This window comes from Harpia harpyja, chromosome 14 (genome assembly GCF_026419915.1).
Source record: "Harpia harpyja isolate bHarHar1 chromosome 14, bHarHar1 primary haplotype, whole genome shotgun sequence".
Lineage (NCBI taxonomy): Eukaryota > Metazoa > Chordata > Aves > Accipitriformes > Accipitridae > Harpia > Harpia harpyja.
The window spans coordinates 24,861,962-24,880,007 of record NC_068953.1 but is presented as its reverse complement, the minus strand read 5'-3'; the positions used below and the strand labels follow the sequence as shown (position 1 = coordinate 24,880,007).

General features: G+C 39.5%; 1 protein-coding gene across 8 annotated transcripts in view; it reads right to left on the bottom strand.

Annotated features, from left to right (window-relative positions):
- ZFAND6 (zinc finger AN1-type containing 6) overlaps positions 1–18,046 on the bottom strand; it is a 39,136-nt gene that overhangs the window by 9,270 nt on the left and 11,820 nt on the right. For 7 of the 8 annotated variants that reach the window (XM_052807046.1, XM_052807050.1, XM_052807043.1 and 4 more), the window contains 2 exons: positions 3,233–3,402; positions 1,872–1,983 (listed from right to left, as the gene is read on the bottom strand). In XM_052807046.1, the coding sequence (XP_052663006.1) occupies positions 1,872–1,983; positions 3,233–3,383 (263 nt within the window). In that variant the 5' untranslated portion in view covers positions 3,384–3,402. Of the gene's footprint in view, positions 1–1,871; positions 1,984–3,232; positions 3,403–17,514; positions 17,650–18,046 lie in introns of those variants that run through there. The other variant, XM_052807048.1, reaches the window with a different exon arrangement.

Below are 18,046 nucleotides of genomic sequence, written 5' to 3'. Positions count from 1 at the left end.
CCACACAGAAGCAACAATGCAACATTCAACATGCAAGGATTTTTTTAACAGAAGTCAGCAAGATAATTGTAGAGGAGCTACTTTTGGTGTTCTCGGGATACGAACAAGGAAATTGCAGCATGTCAATGTTTCCAGAAATAAGGCATCTGCAGCTGTACACAGAACCCCTTAGATTTTGGCACTGTAAAGTAGTGCTGGCCAAACTTCCCAACCCTGTCAGCCCTACTGCTAAAATCACAGCATGGGTGAAAACTAATACCTTGGACAGTTATAGGAGAGAGATTCAATACTAGCAGTCACTCACAGCCAAACAGCTCATCCAGCAGCTCTACTGTGGAACAAGACAGAGCTGAAGTCCCAAGCGAGAGATAGCACTACCCCATTCACCCAATTTGTTTCTCCCTTTCCACTTAGGGATTCACTCAGTCGAAGAAATTGGATTATCCAGTAGCCCATGAACCAGCAAAGCCCTACCAGGAGTCCATGACACCACCAGGGCATTGGAGTCGCAATTTTAGTTGCCAAGAATTGCACTTAGGTCTTGAACTGCAGGTTTGGTCACCTACAAAAGGGCATTGTCAATTTACTAGACATTTCCTCAGAGTATCATAACTCTGAGGTATTACCAGAGACTGAAGTTGAATCCCTGCTTTTATTTTGGAAAAAAGAACAAGTGACACTGATTTTTTTTGAAGTGCAAGTCTAAGAGCAACCATCCACTCATTTCTCCTGTAACCAGTAATCAAACTAGTGATCAAAGAGATACTTCTTTCTCATTCATGGTACTATAAAGGTTGTGTGAGAAAACAAACCCAAGGCACTAATTGGTTCACCTCTGTACACTGACCTGGATGATTTTTTTTTTTTTTTTAAACACATACCAGAAGAGTTGTATAAGGGTAAGATATCTATTTTCTACCTCAATTAGAAATCCCAGAATGGAAAGACCAAATATAGCATCAAGCATGACACCTAGTTCTCAGTTCATATGCAGGATCCAAGCATGAGATAACACCTCCTATAAAAAGCTAAGGAGCAGAAAACACAGTCTGAACAGAATCAGCCAACAATAACTGATGAAATCACCCTCAGCCTGTGTTTTACTACATTCTGATTTTTAAAGGAAAGTTGGAATGAGCATTACCGCAAGTTAGCTTCCACAGTGTAACACGTAACATTTTTCACTCAAAATATTTCCAAAGCATGTAAGTCACTGTTGGTTGTGTCATTCTAAACTGAAATGCAGCCACTAAATACAAACAAATATTTAGCTTTTACAAATGGAGAGCACTTAATAAGTCTGAGTGATTTACAAGAGGACGTTATGTCTCCTTGAATAATCCAGTTGGAAATTACTTGTTTAATAAGAAGTCAGTTCAGCAGCACAACTCGTACTAAGATTCAGATATATCCTTCCCCTGTTGTAGTATGCTCCACTTTTTGTGGAGCAACCAGTTTGTTCACGCATTATCATACATTTATTTATGACAGCTCTAGTAAACAGCTTTCTGCCATTTTACAAAATCCTCAAGTTTCTAAGACTGAAAGAGCTCTCCTTTGGTAAACGTACAACCAACTGCACGTTGTGGAGTCAGAAGACTAGCCAGACAAGTCTCTGTAGAACAGCATGAAGCTGGCAAAGCTCCTATTGAGGCTAAATTCTAAAGATGAATTTGCATTTGAATGCAAGATGCATCTAACAGATCAGCTACTATTTACTGATAGATCCCATGCTTTAAAGTTAGCAGTTAAATCTTACACGTTTTCCTAATCCAGGTCCTAGCATTTAATTATGCAGTATCAGTACACTTCATTTAATCATCTTGATACAGATTTTTACATAAAACCACAGAACGACAGAAACAGCTTACCTTGGCTGCATAGATGGAGTCGATGTAGAATCTAAAGTTGACTGAGTTTCCTGGGTGCTGCCTTCTGTGCACTGAACCGGTAAGGACTCAGTTATACTACTGACAGAAGTTGCTGGAAGGAAGACAGTAATGTAAAATGCATTACACGACTTCCTGGGATTACAAAAGTTATACAATGCAATTGTTCTTTGACCCCCATGACACCTGTCAGGAAAGTAACTGAATCTCAGCATATGTCATAATGAAACATAAATTTATGAAAAGTAATTACCTTTGGCCATATTTTGATCACATTCCAGCCCCAGGCCCCCAGAAGTTGCATGACACAAAATTCTGAAGCTGAAGCTTTAAAATAGTTACTATTTTCTGCTAATTAAAGCATCTATAAACAGCTTGCTCAGCATAAACGGCAGTATTCTGAAATGGTAAGCTTAGGTTTTGTTTAAAAAAACCAAGATGGATCTGTGAGAAACAGTAGCATAGCATCCTAATGCCAACTTAGGATCCATTTTGAAGTTGTAGAACCTACGTCCCCAGATTTCAACGGAAGCTATTGCTTCAATTTTAAAAGTAAAGTTTTAATATTAAAGTCAAGGATAGAAGTCTTCAAGAGTGCACCATGAGATTCCTTGCTGTCAGTATTCAGCCAAGCCAGAAGAGACATTTTAGAAGCTCCAGGGAAGCACTCCCTAAACCTCCTTCCCCCAGCAGAACACGCTGAAGTTGAAAACATCGGGGTGAACAGAGCAGGAAAAGGGTTCTTCTTTCTGAGGGCACTACCATTAATTTAAAGGGGGAAAAGCCCTCTAGCTTTTTCTAGAGAGTGAATGTAGGAAGACAGCACTTATTTCAATGGGAAATCTGCTTTGTAGGAAAGACCATAGCACATGGGGCACTGGGCCAAAAAGAACAAAAAGTATCTCTATCTGAAGTTAGGAGAAACTGTTCTTAAAAAGTGTCTACAGGTTAATCCTTCAGCATCAGGCTGCAGAAATTAAATACCTGTATTTTAAATGCTTTTCACAAACATTCCCCAAGCTAAACGTTATCTCTACTGCCAGTAATTTCAGGAAAAATATGTTGGTGTAGTATTTTTTTTCCTGCATTTTTATATCATCAAATTGGAAACACTCAGATTAATACAAAAAGCATCAGCAAGAGTCTACTTCTGAGCAGATTAATCACAGCACGATTAAATTATAAGCATTTCTTCCAAGCTCATTCCATAAGGTAAGATACTTGAATAAAACAGTTTACACTAATGCTCCTATATTTCTAGTATTTGGACATGATCAGGAAGCAAGTTGCTGTCTCCTGTGTCATTTTCAGTTGTTCAAACAGACATATGTTAGCATACTTACCAGGAGGGCTAATTCTACCATTACTGTTCTGCCTTTGAAGATGTTCTTTGTAGCACACCGAACACATGCCATTTGTACGAGGATTCCCATAAAATCCGCAACCAGTGGAACAAAGCATAGGCACTTGGCTACGGTTAGTTTCTTGAGCCATTTTCCCTTCTTCTATAAACCTGGAATTGATACATATAACCCAGTATTTAGAGTTCTGAGAAAACCCTTCTTTAACAGTTGACGTCTGAAAACCTGGAGTTTCCTATAACTCAGTGACACGCAGCAAAAAGATCTTCTAGAAAAGATGCCTTGCAGGTAACTGAACACCCATTCCTAAAAAGTCTAAAAAGTCTGCCCAATAATACAAATGCAGTGATATGTATGCTTTGCATGACCCATACATACAGACCCTTCCAGCCCCACCATTTTATGGTCAATATATAGCCCACAAAGAAAGTCATTTTAGAAAATATTGCAAGTATTACTGCTTCCAGAAGTAAGTTAAGGGGAGGTAGGTGAGGGGGACACCTACTCTTCTTGAAACTTGAACACCCAGTACTGTGAATGAGAACTATAAACTGAAAGACAAGCATGGTAACACATGCTTACTTACTGCATAATAATTATAATTAACAATAGTCACATGAATTGGCAAGTTACTGTTTAGTCACTCCGTCATTAGTGAAGGATGACAAAACTACTTACCACAAAACCCGTATTATGATTTTTCACATGCAAAAAGAAAATCACCCTTTCAGTCAAAAATACTAGACTAGGTACACATACCTTCCATATATAAATTTTGTGTGAAAAAATACTAAAAATGAGAAGTAAAGGGATAATATCAAGGCAACTCATATAACATCCTTAGATTTAGTTTTCATAAACACTGTACATTTTGTATTTTTTGTCTCTGGCTTGTAAAGATCTGTAAACCTTCTTAATACAAGAAAATTACAACACGTGACCATTTTCAACAGTGTTCTGAGCCTCCTAACTATTCTCAAATGATCTAACTTGTAAATCAGTTACTGACGTCTGTCACTCAGTGAGATAAAATTAATTTTCCATTTTTTGCCCCCTCCTCCACCATTATATTCTTACCCTTTTTTGTATCAGTTTTGAAAGAAAACCCACCCTTCTCAATAAGAAACTAAGTATCTCAAGGTATCAATTATTTCATTCAAGATCAACTTAGGTCTACCATTTCATACTTCCCAATTAAGAATTAGGCCGAAGCATGGATAATTTTAATTCTTGCAAGTCAAACCAATGATAAGCAATATTACTGAAGAAAAAAAAAAAGAAAGAAAGAAAAAAGAAAAAAGAGGATCAATCTTTCAAGTAACATCAACATGTATTTCAAAAGCAAAGAAAAGAAAATCCAGAGGGGAAGGGGTTTCAAGATATTTAATACTTCGCCAATTGCCAAGTTATAAAACTAGATTAAACGACAGTAAGAAGTACACCAGGGTAAAAAGATTTCCTTTTACATAAGATGTATTTGAAGCCAAATACAAACAAGTTTCCCATTATTTTGTTTTTAGACAAATATCCTCATCTCCTCTCACACCCACATCCATTGCATTTTGTTTTCATTTCCCCAAACCATACGAAATTGATACCTCAAAAGCAAACCTCTAGGTTGCAAAGCTAACAGCAACACAGAAACGACAGTCAAGTCTTCTGTTCACAGCAGTAAGGTACCCTAAGGATGAGAAAGTATTCAAGATATAAGACAAAGATGATGTACAGGCAGGAAGACAAAAAAAATGTCTCTGATAATATCTTGCTCAGCTTCAACCTGCAATTAAGTTTATTTCAGCTGTTTGACTGCACTCCCCCACCCAATATAGAAGCATTTGCTTTCGACATACAAAGCCCCCATTGACCTCAAACGACAGCTAAATTTGATTTTGCTGAAGTACTGTACTTGTAGCTGAAAGAGCACTTTCATTCCTGCCTTTCTCCAGACAGCCCTTTAGAACGAAACTGCAAGTAGCGCATGTGGGAATTGAATTCTTATGCTGGGCCCAACAATCAGCAAAGCCATTTCAGGAGAGTGTAAATGAACACGATTTTTCCATGCTTTGGTAACTCCAACCAATTTAACGATGAATCCTTACGCAAGTCACTCTTAGTACAGAATGTTTAAGATTGAAAGACCAATTAAAAAAGCCACTTTGGACAGAATATTTCAAGGGCTAATAGAGATTCAATGTCACAATACAAATATCAATCCTTTCAATTTTAGACAGCAGCACATTAGAAGAACCCTACCACACTAACTTTCAAAATCTACCATGATTGCCTTTCTGTTCAATAGTTAGCTTCAAGCAGCACACAGGAACTCAGTAACAGCACCAGTTACTGCTAATTTTCTTATTCCCCAACACAACCGTTGCTGAAGAGACCAGATGCTAATGCAATCACAGCATAAAAATTTCTAACATGGACATAAAAAAAAAAGAGTCTGCTCCAATTCAATAAACAAATTGTGAAAGGTGCACAAAGATGCCCAGAAGAAAAACAAGAAAAGCTGGACTGAGTTCCAGCTAAGCCAGTTCCCAAGTTCATTAATCAGTGGATCCTGCCACCAGCCAAAGCACAAGCCACTGGCATGAGGCTCCAGAACACTTAAATCTCCAAGGGGAAGTGCCAGGGATTCTTCTGAAGAGTTTTAATAAAAGCCACAGGAAGCAGGAGAACCTTCATTGGTTGCTAATATTTGGGGAATAAAATGGAGAAGAGATAGGATCAAACTGATGCAATGTTATGAAGTCAATTGAGAAAGAAGTTGAACTAATACAACAGCTCGTTGCATTCAGAAGGGGGCGAGCACATACAATTGCCCACACCAGCGCTCAGCTGGACCTTCATCCACCCCATTAGTCCCCTGAGCCACCAAAAAAACCCACCAGGAAAAAAAAAGGGCCATCACCACCATAGAAAGTTTTCTGACAGTTCAGTGAGCTCAATCAGTTCACACACACACACAAAAAAAAAAAAAAAGCCACAAAAACAAAAAGAAAAAAGCAGAACGCACAGGGGAAAAACTCTGGAACTGATGCGAGCGATGACACGTGACCAGGAGGGACAACACACATTTTAGCCGCCTGTAAGCTGCTTAGATGGTTGAACTGATCTATTTGAACCCTAAAGCCACAGAATGCCAAACCAGTATAATAAGCTCTTGCTCCCCAGCTTCTCACTCCCTCTCCCATGCTGTTCCCCTCCTCTCAGTGCTCACATGCACTGAAATGAATCAAGGAAGTGATCAAACTTAGAAAACCAACCACTCCATCTTTTGCCAATTAGTTTTAACATAGACTGGTTTCTGAGCTTGTGTTTGTCACATGTGCTGTTTGGGCATGAGAGGGTCGAGCTGAAGATGTGTGGAACCACTTGTTTCAGCATCAGAGCAAGCCTGAAGCATTTAGGAGAACCACTAGCCAGAAACAGGCATTGAAAATATAAAGGAACAGAAATCCAAGTGCTGCTGGTTCCTGCCACTGCAATTCAGACATGCCTCTCCTGTACACATCCACTACTGCACAAGGGCAAAGGCCAAGATGACCCAGCACTGTGCCTGAGGGACCTTCCTTCCTCACTGCTCAGGCAGAAGTCAAACAGCTGCAAGCAGAGCAGCAGGACTCTGTCCCCATCTCAACAAACATGAACAGCAAGGGATCATTGAAGAGATGTTTTGGGGAGAGGGAAGACCTCCCCTCACTCCAGTTCTCAGCTCAGCTTCAGATGATTTTTGTTCCAAAACTGTCCATAATTCCTCATGCAGGAAGATCCATAGTATTGCTAAATTCAACAATCACATAAGCCAGTAATGGTGGGCTGTCACTGAACTTGCAGCCTCAAAGGGCTGTGAAAGGGATGAGCCTGCTCCCACAGCCCTGGCCCCTGCTGTGCACCCCTGCCCCTTCCTTGAGCCAGATCAGTTCATTCACCTGATGGAAAACAGGAATATTTATTCTGGTGGACTGGAGAGCTTGCTGATCTGACAGAAGATCAACTCTAGAGAACTGACAGACAGTGCAAAGGAAGTGACAAGGCTAAAAATAGGACAACCCTTTTTAGGGGCAGCTAGCCCTTGCTGAGCATCAAGCCTCCTGTAAAATATATCCCAAGTGCATACTGTATCCATAATTTCAAAACTGGTCTCCTAGCTTGGCTTCAGTACAAACTTGAAGCAACTTCATAGCCAAAGTGACAGCAAGGTCTTGAGATCAACATGGCTACAGGTATGTCCCACTTGGTTTGAGGTGTCACAAAACAAACGTGGTGCTTGTAAAGCTGCTGGAAATAACCTGTGGGCTCTGCCTGATCCCCCCCAGGCTGTGCTTGGGCAACATTCATAGGGTCATCCTGTTACTGTGAATACAGAATTGATTCATCTTAAAGAAAAAAAGCAACCAAACTCTTTACAATATATCAAGCATGTTCCCCACTTTGGTTTACAGTATAGTTGTATAACCAGTTGTATGAGCACTAATGAGAAGGAAGCATACTAGAGGGAAGGGCAAGAGCCTTAAACAACCCCCCTCAACGCAACCCCAGAACATCCACTTCATTGAAGATTATGGAAAAAAGGGCCTCATTTTGTATTAGCTAAAAATTGCTAAGCTTAAGCCAAAATTACCTCTGATAATTTCCTTTGCAAAAATATTTATTGCACTAGAAGCATAGTAGCACACAGCTCTGCAGGCTAAGACCTTCTTTTCCTACAAATTTGGTGCTTAATGTCCACCCATTCCCATTACTCGTGTCATACACAGACAACTTCATGCATCTACGGCCTGCTTACTTCTGCTGCTACAGGTCCTACCCTTCCCCGTTCACCAATGCACATCCTCAGAGAGTAAATAAATCTCTGTACCAAGCAAAAACCACAATAAATCATATAAAGGACATTCCCGATTATAAAACATATAGAGCTGAAGCTGTAGAAACACTGAAGCAGGTTAAGTCTTTTGGACATCAGGTTCTCTGGGAAAAGAGCTGCCTCTTACAATACTCTGCAAAGCAAGTAACAAAATACTTGTGTGTATATCTTCCCCACAGAGTAGGCACCGTGATACTGGTCTCCCCCCCTTCTTTTCCTTTTAATTAAAATGTTTATATGCTACTAGTTTCAAATAACTGATACCCTAGCTTTATAGGCTTCAAATGTTAATCAGTAAGATCAGAGAGAGCAGCATTTAGCAGGATTAAACACACAAGGTTTAGGAATAATCTTCCCCCCCCCCCTCAACAAGGAAAAAAAAAAAATCCTGCACAGAAGCCAGCCTTCTCTTCATCTGTCTTCCCCACAGAAAAAGGTCTCTTGAATTCTAGTTGTCCTCATACTTCAAGTTGTGGTAGGGAAAGCAAGCAGATCCTCACATCCACTACCCCAGCTGAAGTAGTCTTGTGTTCTGCAAACTCTCCTAAAATTCACGACTGGTATGGGAAGGATCCCTCCTAAATGCTAACGCTGAAGCAGAAGAGACCACCCAAACAGCATTCTGCTTCAGCTGCAGCACCAAACCAGACACAGTTTGAACCGTACTGATGCCCGCTTTGAAAATGCTTCTCAAAGAAAAAGAACATCTAGTGTTAAGCTACTCTCTTCACTGTCAAAGATCAATGTACTGACAGATTTCAGCTGACACTCACCTCAAAGGATTAATCCAATTTTTAACAAGGGATTAAAATACTCCCTCCTCTATCATAATCACCTTTATAATGAAGCAGGTCTGCACTGATTTAAGTAGCACCAGTACTAATGGTCGTTTTCGCTTTGTGCTAATGAAGCAAGGAAGAAACTGCAAAAACGGCAGTTTGTGCTGTTTAAACATACAAAGCTTCATCACAGGCACAAATAAGAGCAAGATATGAAGTTGTGTAGACAAAAATACGTTTCATTTTAGGCATGTACTGGTACAGATGTCCGATACTACCTGTATCACTGTATGAAAAGGCACGTTGGTACAAAAAACTAAATAGGAAATGCATTCCTCTACAGGCTTATCAAAACAAATGGCAAATAAAGGCCTACGAGCAGAGCTCTCTTCAATCTTGCTGCAGACACTACCAAAGCACTGGCTGCGTTCAAGGATACCGCTTCATAGTGGAATTTGCAGAGCCACAGCTGCTCAGGTATCCTGCTGCAAGCAGGACACTACTCAGGGTATAAAGCACTAGACTCACAAATTAATAGCAAGTTACAGAATGGTCCTGTTTTCTTTTTACTCCATTGCTTTCTCCCAAAAGGCCCAAATTTACATTCACTGAGCAGTCATTTGTAGCTGCTTTAAGGCATTACCATGTACCAGCAACTTGCTATGGAGCCAAGAAGAACTAGCAGATTTGAATAGGGGCCTCAGTCATTACAGTTCGGCCCAGCTTGCTGTTGCAGTCAGACATGTCATTTCATCTACAGCTCACCCTGGCTAAAACACTACAGCTGGTTCAGATTTGCCAGCATAGCTACATGTGTAGTTACACTCTGACCCAGTTTCATCAGAATGCTTTGAGTTAAAAAAGTGAATACGGTTAAGGACCAACTATGCAAGCAGATCTGTAAGGGCAGTGACCTCTTTGTTCCTGTAGCAGCAGAACACACAGCTGCTGCATTTTTCAAAGCACAGGAGTTATCCAACTTCCTCAGCACCAAAAGAATCCATGCATTTTAAAGCTTTCAATTCATTCCAGTAGGCCTCCAGTTTTCTTCCTGCTCACAACTAAATACAGTTTTCAGTTGCAATTTGAACTACTGAAGTAGAATTTATATAATGACTTAATATTGAAAACAAAATATTCAAACTAGTGACCGAAGACTTACATAAGATGTTCTCTCAGCTCACTTGACAAGTCATCCAATATCTAGTTATGTTCCAGTCTTTTCCTGTTGAACAGCTTTTTATTTTTGTTTCATGCATAGACTTATTTTAGGCTAAAAATCAAGCACTTATATTAGACACTCCTAGCAGAAACTTTACAAAAAGAAAGAGTTACAGAAGTCTTGTCTTCACTTCTAATTCTAAGTAGTCAGCAGGTTTAAATCCATCAGTACAAGAATAAATATATAAATAAAATTTGGACCCTCAAGAAAGCTACATTCCCTGTACAGTGTAAATCCCAGATTTAAGATGGCAGAAAGACTGTGAAAGAATCACACTGGTGGAAAAAAGAGCCACACATGTGAAATAAAGTGCAGTCTCAGAAGCGGCAGATGGACAGAAAACAGAGAGTTCAGGTCTTAGGAAGGGAAGGAACATTAGCAAATTTCACAACTAATCTGAGCCAGAATATCATACTACCAATGTTACATCATTACACAACCCAGGAACACTTGGTATAGACAAAGCCTCTAGTGTTAAAGCATGTATACTGCCAACTACAGCTGTCTGCTCTTGTACTCAAGGTTACACGAGGAACAAGAGAACATTTCACTACAACCTCTTCACTCTTACTAGGCAAGAACAAAGACACACAGATTCTATATTGGTATCAAGAAGATCACTGATAATAAGGATTCAGCTTTCTATGCTTGTCTGCATACTCTATTAATAGATGTTACTCTGAAACTGTAATTACTACTTGTGGCCACGCTCAACCCTTGCAAAGTACGGATTACTAGAACCAAAGATTAACTGCTGTAAAACAGGGTCCCTCAGAAACTCTCATTCACCTCATGCAAACACATCAAATTACCTGCAGTAATTGCTACAAGCGTACAAACTAAAACCAGAAGTATAAGCATGTTTTTCTTTTTTAATTTCCAAAATTTTTAGTATAGTCACCATACCAAATAAAGGGGCAATTCCATGAAGTTCACTACTCTACTGAAGATTAATCCTAAAAAAATAACAAGCAAGGCAACAGGACATTTTATTCACTAGTAGGAAGAATCACATTTTGTTTACATGGGATTTCAAAGAGGCAGAGTACAGACAAAAGGAGTTTTTCATGAAAGTGTTCTAATTCCAGAAAGCTGCCACACAGAGCTACTGGCTTTCACTACATGACGGTGGGGGTTTTGTGGGAATGACCACTACTTTATGCTGGAGCATCTGGTAACCGCTGCAGCATTCTGTATAAAGCCTTCAAGAATTTTCCTCCTATTTATCATGTATTTCAACTTGAGCCTAAAGCAGCAAAATACAAATCAAGATGCCAAGGATTATTGTTGTAAGTACATTTAAACATGTACGTCTGACTTCTTAGTTGTTCAAGACTAACACTGCAGCACCACTAGAATTAGACCCTTGCATATGATAGTATCCAAACTTTGTGAAATTCAAAGAAACATCATTTTTTCTCTGACTTAGAAAACTTAATAGCTTCTTATTTACTTCTTATCCCGCAGCAGCACAATACATTTGTAGGCAACCCCAGTTAATCCAGCCCAGAGAAGTACAGAGATGCTTTCAGAAAGAGCACCACTAGCATGTTCTAAGTTTCTGTCTTGTCAGTGACAACTATCCAAAAATCTAAGCTGACAAAGCTGCCTTTTTGGAGAGGTCAACCTGAATGCAAGTGAAAAAACAAAACCAAACCCACACGCACCAAAGTCACTTCTTGGGTTCAAGAGAAAAAACAGCAAATAACCCTTGGAGCTGGACACACTTGTTTACAGCAAGACACAACAGGGACCTTCGATAAAGATAACTAGTTAAACATTAAAAGCACCAAGAGCAACGCAGTAACTATAGTTGTTCTGTACAAAGTAAAGACAATTTCTGAGTGAATTATAGACCAAGAAAAGTGAATATGAGAAAAGAGCAAGTCACATGTTTCAGGGAGCTGTTTTTCTACTGGTATCTCTGGGACAGTCGTGGTGAGAGAAGTCCAAGAGGCATATCTGAGGAATGCAGAGAGGACACTAGCCAGCCGCCCCACTGGTCATGTTGTCCTATCCAAAGCACTGTATGTCCATACACAAGCCAGAAGAGAGACCAAAGCATTTTTCTCCCAAAACGTGAGCTTGTACTTACTCAGTTTAGCCTACGCAGGTCACCCAAGATTTAAGGCTGGAGGCAGACAGGCTGAGCAGGTCCATTTTTGGAGGACTGCTGTCTCTATGACAAGACTTCCACAGAAACCTTAGATGAAGTTACACTTGTGATAGAACATGCAACTACTAATAAAAGAGCATACTTTTAGGTAGTGTTTGCTCTGGCGTCTCTGCTCAAGAGAAAATTCAGGAGTTACACCCATTAGAAAAATCAAACCACCTCAGTAATCGCTTGTCAGCAGTCTGCTACGTCAACTCACACAAACCACAGTTTCCATCATGTGTAGCTGAACCAGTGTCGAGCTGCACTAGTTGCAGATACAGCTTGAGAAGCCCTTTTCTTTCCTCTGGAGTTTGTGCTAACTCATAGCTGTACTTTGGCATTGAGGTGCCTAAGCCAAAGGCTACAGGACTCCTCAAGTTGCTCTCCATATTTCTACACAGCCCTATAAATTTAGAGTTTACTTGAAATCTGTCATATTACAGAAATGCCTTCTTTTAAAATGCTCTATAAAAGATAAGCAAGCTACTCTGAAACAGACAAGACGAGGCTACATTCTGCTTTCTTTGGCATCATATATTGAAGTCGGCCATTTCAGAAATCAGAGGTTGTGTAAAATTAGAATCAGGAGATTCTAAAATTCTCTGTATTCCCTTAAGATACCAGACCAAAGTTTAAGGGATGCAGAAGGAGGGTAACTCCATAAACTATCTTTGATGCAGTATTTTAAAACAGGTTTGGGTTTACAAACTGATGAAAAATAATCTTTAAGGATTCAAATGCTTACAAGATTACCCATATAATTACTGAAAGTATAGATTCAGTAATCGTGTCTTTTGAGCTTCAGTGAATAAGTAATCTTCTCTCAATACAGCATGTTTCACTTATTTTAAGCATATCAAACTCAGAAGAGATAAAAGCTGCTTTAACACGAGTTCCCAAAATAGACAGCTTCTTGTTAACAAAACACCTGTTGCCTAGAACTGACAGTAAGCACAAAACACATTATAATTTGTTTTTGTAAACAGCACTATGTAGAATTTTAATTAGCTTATAATGCTACAGTTCTACATGTGCCTAATGCTAAGGGAGGTCCTGCTCTAATATCAGGGTTCCTAGCTATTAATAAATAAAACTATCATCATCATTTCTGGCTAGGGCATCTTGAATTCAACTTAACTTCCAAGAACATTGTGATTATCATGCATGATGTGTTGCTCTATTTAGAATTATGCACTATGCCTAATTTAAGTGTTCAAAATTATACAATACCCTTACTGTGGTTTGATGGGGAACTCAACCTAAAGCTGAAGCCTGACCAAACAAAGAGGGTATTTAAGGACAAGTTTTCAGCAGAAGAGGTGTAAGTATGACGTTTCCTGTGGCAAAGCTGCATTCCTCATCTTTTGCAATGCACTTAAATTCAGCCAATGGACTCAAAGGTGCTACTTTGTTTTAACCCTAATGCTATTCTAGGCATTTTCGTTGTTGGGGGTTTTGGGGGGGGGGGGGGGGTTGGGTTTTTTGCTTAATTATTTCAATCACTGGGGAAGCCAGGTTACATGAACCCAAACAAGTTACTGGAAGTCTAAATACTAAAACCTATCACCCTGCACAATGCATAGGAAAATACTATACAGTTGATCAGCAGCCACCATGCTGGACAACTGATATTTATCCACCACTTTAATATACTGTCAAGTTTCACTTAAGATACAAATATACCAACTGGTCACACTATGAAGTTTTCCATCTTTCCTTAAGTTTCCTCTCAACCTTCACCTTACACTGCCTGAAACACTGTAATGTATAAATGTTTAAGTGCAACCAACATATATGCATCCAATATATATTTATATGCAACCAATGCAATGGTTTCATGATATAGGTAATTTGGGGCTTTAGATACTTCTGCCACAGTGTTGCTGGGCCAGAAACATATCTACCTTGAAGACTTAATTCTTCAAAAGCTTGGATTGGTTCTTGTATCTGGTTTATGGTGCAGCTCGACAGCTCTGTGCCCAAAGAGTCAAGGTTAACAATGCATCAGGAGGAAGGTGAAACTACCTAGTTACTATCAGAACTGAACTCTAAGGCATAGCCTCACTCATAGTAAAAGCCAAGGAAAAATGCACACATCACCAAAAGGTCAGAGAGAAAATTAAGTAAGAGTTGCCTTGTGTCAGCCTTGACTATCCAAGATAGTGTCAGATTAATAGATATGGGGCTGTCCTGGTTTTGGCTGGGATAGAGTTAATTTTCTTCCTAGTGGCTGGAGGGGCACAAAAAGTTGGGAGGGGACACAGCCAGGACAGCTGACCCAAACTGGCCAAAGGAATATTCCACACCATAGGATGTCATGCTCAGTATACAAACTAGGGGAGTTGGTTGGAAAGGCGTGGATCACTGCTTAGGGACTGGCTGGGCATCAGTCAGTAGGTGCACTGTGCATCACTTGTCTTGGGTTATATTTCACTCTCATTTTCTTCCTTTTCATTATAACTATTATCATTTTTTTTTATTTCAATTATTAAACTGTTCTTATCTCAACCCACAAGTTTTACCTGTTTTTGATTCTCCTCCTCATCCCACCTGGGGTGGGGGGAGGAGTGAGTGAGCAGCTGCATGGTGCTTAGTAGCTGGCTGGGGTTAAACCATGACAGGGGGCTAAGGAATAATCAGAAATTTGCAGTGTGAGACACTCTCCTTTCTGAAGGTTTCCAAAACTACACCATTTGCTCTGAGGGAGAGGTCATTACACTGTTTAGGAAAAGCTTAAAAACTATTGGAAGAAACTTGATTGAGAACAATGGTGTTTCTTCCCACTGCCATCACAGAACAGAAAATAGGGGCTTTTATACTTCTTTCCTAAGCCCATACAGAACAGACTGCACATATTTCAGTTTCTCAGCTGACGAGAAAGCCAGCCAACAGCTTTTGAGTAAAAGTCTGTATTGCAACATTGTGTTTTAATCACCAGGGCATCCTTTTTACCTACTAATACTCCAGGTACCACTCTGTAAACTGCCTTTCTGATAACCAAGTTTGCTATTCATTCTGTTTTCAGACAAGATTCAGCTATGTGAGCATGCATTTCTAGTACAATGTCTCCCCCACTTACTGTCCCAAACACTTACATCAGCAAGTTAAGAGCACAATAGCCTAAAAATAGCATGGCTGGATGCCACTGTCTCCCCATTTATTACGATGATACCTTTGTACAGAGTTCTTTCTACAGTTCTGCATAGAAAAATACAGCCATAAATGGCTTTAAGGGAGGGACTTGTATCCAAAAGGGCCAAGTTGTTAAGTAGTGTCATGGGATTCCCCCTTTTTCCTCAAGCCACATGAACAGAAGTTTGCATTTTTAGAAGCATTTTGAACAATAACTCTTTAAGTACATCTGACTTCTGTTTTTATCCTCTTGCCATAGTGATTGTATTCTGCCAGAGAACATATCGACACATGACAGAGTAACAGCACTTTCTAGAGAAAGGAAAATTCATGATATAAAGAAGTACACAAACATAGAAAATGCAAGCGAGATCTCTCCAATTATTTTGCTTGGCACATTAAAGCCTCTGTCACACTTTAGAATGGACAAAGAGGGAACAAACTCTTGCTCACAAGATACTGAACCTCAACTGGCAGCAAGGTGCGGCTTTCTATAACGATATTCATTCCCTTCCATTCACAAACACCAGCCAACAGGGCTTCTACCAGGAAACATTGGAAAAAGAGCACAATATATTCCCTTTTATTATAGTATAAGGTCAGAAACAAGAGGGAGATCAGCAAGACCAGTGCCCTTCAGCTTGATCTAAAGATGCATTCACAGGCACTGCAGCTTCAGCCACTGCATTACACTAGGCTAATTCCGCAAGTATCACATCCTTGCTATGGCTTGAAAAACAAAAGCCCAATGCCTTGACACTGTCTCCCAGAAATGTCTTCTGTCTCACACTCCTTTTCTGAAGACAAAAACCACCAGACTACCGTTGAAGAATACTTGTATCCCTTACAGTAAAAATCACCAATTTTAACCCATAACCCTGGGTTTCAAAAGACAACTTTCCCATTTTAACAACTAACTTGATACTGCTTAAGTTAAGCCAGCAACACTGCAACATGCATTTTACACTGTATATGCCACCCTGTGCAAGTTCACCAGATAGAGCTATCAGGCCATACAAAGACGTTTCAATAAATTCTTCATCTCAGACCTTGACAGTCTGAGAAATTAAGGTATCAGAGCTGAAGCAAGGACAGAGGTATTGCTTAACAGAGCAGACTGACATTTCAAGCATTCTGATTGTGCAGTGGGGGATCTGAGGTAGAAGATAGAAGGATAAGTAAGTAGCAACTAATCAGGGATTTATTTATATACAGAATGACTAGGTATAAACTTAAGACCATGGGTCACAGCCACATTATGACTTTGCAGAATAACAAGCTAACTCTTGCAGTTAGTGAGACCATAGGTAACAGTCAAAAGCTTCACAGACACCAAGTTAGAGAAAAGCAAATGCAGGAAGGCAACACAATCAACTAAGTGACCAGAGTGTGAAATTAGATTTTTTTGTTGTTGTTTTCCAAAAAAATTTTTTAAAGCCAGTGAATTACTCCACTGCTATGCATAGGGGTTTTAAATCAAAATCAAATCAAAGCACCAAGTTTGACTAGACTTATTAGGAAGGCAAAAAATTAATGCACAGCAGCCAGGCCAGTCCACAACAAATCAAATACTCCTTGATCTCAGCACTAGTCTCAGCCCCTGCATGGTTTGTCACACGTGGCTAACAATGTTTGTTATGTAACTAATAATACATTTACCTTGACCTATTGTTACTAATGCTGCCTTCCTCCTCTCCCAGGATACTTTAAACAAACCCCATGAAAATACACTGATATTCAAAACAATCCTATTGAGCAATTCTAAAGTCTCTTCCCTAAAAGATGTTCCAGGTAAGTCCTTCCATATTGCCACAACTATTTTGTTTTCTTTTTTGCAAGTTAGTAATAAAATGTTTTTGATATCATAAAACACTGAAATAACTACTTTTCTAGTTACTTTTCACCAGGACAATAACATTTGTTTGATAATTAATTCTAATTAATACCTACAAAATCACTTTATTCAAGGACTTAACACCAATATCCAACAGTACGTCATACTAGCATGATATTTGGATAGCATAATCCCAACATAAGTCTGGTGAAGTTCACTTAGAAAACTCTCCTGCATCAGCAACAAAAGCTACCTTGTAAGCTTCTTACCTGATTCTGAAGGAACTAGGCAGGAAGAACAATCTCCAAACGTTTCAGTTGAACGCTCAAAAACACAGCCACTTCTTTTGCCCCAACCTTGATAATGGTGTAGATTCCAATGCAAGGTCATTCTGTTGCACAAAAACTATTCTGCTACATAACATTATATTGCATCAAGGCCTTGATTCTATACATGATTTTAGAAAAACATCTTAAATTCATACAGGGGGTACTAGAGAAACAATTTTATCCTTCTTTGCAGTCTCATATCTCCCCTGCCATCTCATCCTCAAAATCAGCATGATCCAACAACTCCTTAAATGTTTTCTTCTGACAATCTAACTCAAAGATAGTCTTTTGTATAAAAAGACATGAATATGTCCAATTTAGGTACAGAAATTCTACATTTTTGCCTGCAGAATCAGTGGTTCTCTCTTGCCTCTCACCTCCAAATATAATTTAAAACCTTAAGCGGAAAATACCTGCCTTCCCCATGCAATATTCTGCTTTCATCAACCCAATTATATTCAACAGCACACAC